General features: G+C 34.9%; 1 protein-coding gene across 2 annotated transcripts; it reads right to left on the minus strand.

Annotated features, from left to right (window-relative positions):
* Window positions 1-491: 491 nt before the first annotated feature.
* LOC132051146 (protein SOSEKI 3-like) lies at window positions 492-4,307 on the minus strand. 2 transcript variants are annotated; one of them, XM_059442417.1, is made up of 5 exons: window positions 3,738-4,307; window positions 3,303-3,372; window positions 3,091-3,206; window positions 1,895-2,582; window positions 492-850 (listed from the first exon to the last, which is right to left on the minus strand). In XM_059442417.1, the coding sequence occupies exons 1-5, from the start codon at window positions 3,940-3,942 to the stop codon at window positions 733-735; spliced, it is 1,197 nt and encodes a 398-aa protein (XP_059298400.1). In that variant the 5' UTR covers window positions 3,943-4,307; the 3' UTR covers window positions 492-732. The 2 variants fall into 2 exon arrangements, with proteins under 2 accessions (XP_059298400.1, XP_059298401.1); XM_059442418.1 differs by having other exon boundaries at window positions 3,303-3,472; window positions 3,738-3,873.
* Window positions 4,308-4,585: the final 278 nt, after the last annotated feature.

Below are 4,585 nucleotides of genomic sequence, written 5' to 3' on the forward strand. Positions count from 1 at the left end.
GCTTCGGGACAAGTACCAAATGCGAGTAAATATATTTCTTGTCCCACGGTTAACTATTTACCATCCTTAATTAGGAAAAATTTGGTATGCGCCAGTTGAAACAGTCAAGAATTTTGCATTGTGAGCTTGGTAAAATGTACTTTATTGCACAAAATAGTAGAAGAATCAGATGTTTTTCTCTTGCTGTTATATGGATCTAATAGGACAAGATTAAAACTCACCACAAATTTCCTATCAGCAAATACTCATTTACCCCATGCTGCTTCCAATACTTCTTCAAAACTATTTCTTAATTGAGATCATAGTAATTGGAAGAGATTTTCGACCATATCATATTTTGAGCTCCAGAAGCAAGCCTGGAAATTAGCATCTATTACTTAATTAGGAACTTGACCTTCAATTTGATCACATTTTCTTTCTCATTTCTGTAAGAGTGGGCTTTTTCTTTCCCAATGAAGGCTTTATAATTCGCTCACTTGCTCAACCTGATATGCAAGAAGTAATGGTTATGAAACTGTTTACTCGCTACTAAAACAACAGGAATTAGCGGCAGACAAATTCTATAGCTAAACGGCAAAATTATGGCTAATCCTATTTAGCGATGGATCATCAAAAAAATCTGGTAGCTAACTACGAGCAATTTAGTGAGGATTAGCAACGAAGTTCGTAGCTAATTCCAGTTTTCCTTCAACTGAGATGCTTGGGCCTTCAGGAAGACGGGATCTCAACGACTCATTTTTTGGCACCATTATTCAGGGAAGCATTGGTGGAATGTTGAATGGACTTTGAGCATCTGGAGCTTGGCCCCTCTTGATTTCTAACCGAATCTCCAGCAAGCTGCTTATTTGTCCTACATCGCAGAATTTCTTTTAAAATAGAACAAGTAAAACCGAGAGAAGCTGTAATACACAAAATATAATGGACTTACAAGTTGTAATGCACAAAACATAGTCGAGTTACAAGTTGTATTACACAAAGCATAGTCGACTTACAAGTTCAACAACATCGAGCACAATGGGCAAGACTAATCGTTAAACCAAAGTTCTGTAAACACTTTTTTCTTTCACAAGTGGCATACTATTTCACAAACTAGGTGATCGTTAATTTTTCTACAAAACAAAAGTTCTTTAAAGGATTTTCAGAATACTGATTTATTTTGTACGTGCTATGATATCCTCCAGCAATGAAAAATATGTGCAAGGGTTAATTAAGAAAGAATTGACATACAAGACAACAGGATAATACGCCATGATGACAGTTAGCACATGAGCCCAGGAAGATCATTACAAGACGTTTTAACAAGACAGAGACTGTTCATGCCTTAACAATCTTGATATATCATATATATGATGAAGGTTGACATTCAAGACAATAAAGATCGTTAAAAAGACAAGTTAACTAGGCAGATGTCATTCAAAACTATACAGCACATAATCTACTAGTAGCACAATAGGGAGCTGATGTTTGGAACATTAGAGCCATAAATTTCTTGTCTAGGGGACTTTAGTTGAGACATAATCCTGATTTACAAGACGTAATAATTTGTGTAATTGAAGTTAGAAATTTTAAAATTCCGCACGGATAAAACTCCTACTTCCCTCCATCCCAATTTACATGAAAGTGTTTGACACGGCGCGGAGTTTAAGAAAGACTTTTGAAACTTGTGGTCTAAAGTATTTCAAAAGTAAGCCATAGAAATTTCCGCGGCTATAAACATTTTGTTAAGGGTAAAATAGGAAGTTTGATGTCAAATTGTTACTAAATATGGAAAAATGTCATTCTTTTTAAAACTGACTAAAAAAGAAAGATTGTCACATAATTAGGACTGAGGGAGTATTAAGTAGCCCGAGTAGAAGATGACTTTCAAAGTAGCACGTGCAAGCAGAGTACCAACCTCTTAGCAGTACACTCTGTCCAGCTTGCACAGAAATATTCCTCCTCTTCCAGCCTCAGATTCCTTGTCAGGCAATCAAGCTTTCCTAAACTTAAACTTGGCTTGTACTTATGTTCTATAAGGCTAAATCTATGATCCTTTACTGAAATTGATGATCCACAAGAAATTAGTTGCATTAGCATATTATGCGGCTTTAGCTTTGCTGATGGAATGCTACACTCCCCGTTTTCATGTCTAGTCCTAAAGCTGCTGAGCTTGCTAACATCTGATCTGATGAGAGATATCAAGCTATCTGTTCTACCACTAGATGATGGTGGATGTGCAGCTGACTCCACGCGTATTTCATTATTTTCAACCCCTGATGAAGGACAATAATTTGTTGAAACACCTCTTTTAAAAGTATCATGAGGCGTATTAGTACTGCTTGTATTTTCCCAAGTCTTAGTGGAGGCATCAGCCAGGCCATCAGTCTTATTGATCATGCTTTCTCTACATGAAGAACATTTACCAGAAAAGGACACTGGGGAAATATCCGAAGAACTTGGATTTTCACCATCACAAGAATTATTTGCACATCTTTCATTCGTGCTAGATGGAGGAGAGGGATCATCTTGGCTTCTAGAAGCTGGAGATTCCGGTAATTCTTTTGGATTTGACAATCTATCATTTTTCGCGGGACTGGAGCGACCTGCAAAAGAAAAAGGGGATCTTTCATAAATAGCGAGATTATTATCCTTTTTTGCAAAATATAGCGACATTATTTTTTTCCAAAACATAACAGTATTTTTCTTTCAAAACGTAGTATATACACTATATCCACGATCATATAATACCAATGTACATACATTGATACATTGTAAATACAATATATATACACTGATAGCATATACACAGTATGCGTGCTCATACAAGAATCGTGCCTACAATTTAAGAATACGTGTATTCTGCTATAAGATGTAAAATATGGAGTAACTAGGTTTTGTAATTATTTAAAAGTACCGTTATAAAGTGTAATTATGGAGCATAATCAGTTACATCAGTCAATTTTTCCAAAGAAAAAATTGAGGCCCAGCTATACTTGCGGTTTCATGATAGCAGAAATCTTATGTCCCTGTTTACAAAAGAATTTCGAGCACAAAAAGACTTCCAGAAAAGAAAATAGGTCAAAAAAAGTGTTTACAATAGGTAATAAATACCTGAATTGGATTCTTCACAAATCTCTGAGCCTTTTAGAACATATTCATTACCATGAACAGGAAGAATTAGGTCATCTTCACAAAGATCATGCCACACAAATCTATTCTTGTAGCTTCTGTGTTAATAACACACCAGAAATGTGAAATTCACATACTAAAAGCAAAAACTAAAAGCAAAATTCTACAATTAAATTGAACTTGTTGAGTCTTACCTCTTGCAGGACCAAGAGTACGACGAAGCCATTCCCTTGCCTCTCAGAACGTTAAATCTCTTGATTAAATCTTCAAGATTGCAAGAAGACATATAAATTACAGAAGTAATCAGATTTTGTGACTTACTTTCCATAAACATTTTCATCATACTCCCTCCGTCTCAAATTACCTGTCGTGATTTCTAAAATATAGTTGCCTCAAATTATTTGTCATATTAGAAGTTTAAAACAAAATTAATAATTTTTTACCCTTAGTAATAATTATTGTTGAAGACTACAAATACCTCAGGAGAGAGGACATATAAATAGAGTAAATATTTAATGAAGAGAGATTATATCTTATTTCCTGATTAATATTTTTTTAAGGAGTATATAAAAGAAAAACACGACAGATAATTGAGTATATGTCTGAACGAATAATCCGAGCGGCATTACCTCTCAAGTATAGGCCATCCGAGGAAGATATGGGTACTTCCATGAAATGAGGATGCTCAAGTTGTCTATTTCTGCAAAGATAGTATACCACTGGCACTTTTCCATCATTTGGTTGTTGCTGTTGATGATATTTTGGTGATTTCTCGGTCCACACTTTGGCTCTCTCTGGACTCAACTGTCTATACTTCTTCATACGCTCTTCCATTTCAAATAGCAATAAAGTTTGCGGCTTTTAGTCAATAAATGAGTAAATTGAGCATAGCAAGATCAATATTTTGATATCTTGAGATGTACCCACTATTCAAAAAAAGTGGAAAGCCAACTTTGCAACTGTATTATGAAAGATAAAATGCAACCAACATGCCCTCGTTGAGATATACGTAAAGAGGAGAATAATGGAAGAAGCTTTTCTACTCCCGGTATCTTATATTAGTTGTCCAATTTCGTTTTTCGAGAGTTAATTTGACTAATTTTCGGAGCTAAATAGATTAGATTAATTCAATTTTTTTAAAATTTTAATTTAGATATTTAAAAACTACAAGTTGCAATTCTTCTCATATTAGTATGGTGAAAAAAACATATCTCCAAATGTTGGTCAAGATTTATATAGTTTGACTTTTATAATGGAAAAGTGGACAAGTAATATGGGAGGGAGGGAGTATCTTTCTTTCTTTTTACACTTGGCTTGATCTTTGAGCTGCAAAGATGTGCTGCTTCTGCCAATCGTCGTGGGAGTCTGTGCTCCTTTTTCCAACTTTTGCTATGGCTTTTTCTCTCATTGTTATGCTATGTTAGCTGGAGTGATACTTTCCTCCGATTCCATAGGAATACTTAATTGATTTAAGTTT

Source organism: Lycium ferocissimum, chromosome 3 (assembly GCF_029784015.1).
Source record: "Lycium ferocissimum isolate CSIRO_LF1 chromosome 3, AGI_CSIRO_Lferr_CH_V1, whole genome shotgun sequence".
NCBI lineage: Eukaryota > Viridiplantae > Streptophyta > Magnoliopsida > Solanales > Solanaceae > Lycium > Lycium ferocissimum.

What these genes read in the sequence shown, in the direction of transcription:
- LOC132051146 (XM_059442417.1), bottom strand. Translation starts at nt 3,942, where the DNA reads ATGGAAGAGCGTATGAAGAAGTATAGACAGTTGAGTCCAGAGAGAGCC. An exon ending in TTGTGAAGAATCCAATTCAG is followed by an intron (nt 2,583 to 3,090) that starts GTATTTATTACC and finishes TTTCTTTTGCAG; the next exon opens with GTCGCTCCAGTCCCGCGAAA. An exon ending in ACAGAGTGTACTGCTAAGAG is followed by an intron (nt 851 to 1,894) that starts GTTGGTACTCTG and finishes TCTGCGATGTAG; the next exon opens with GACAAATAAGCAGCTTGCTG.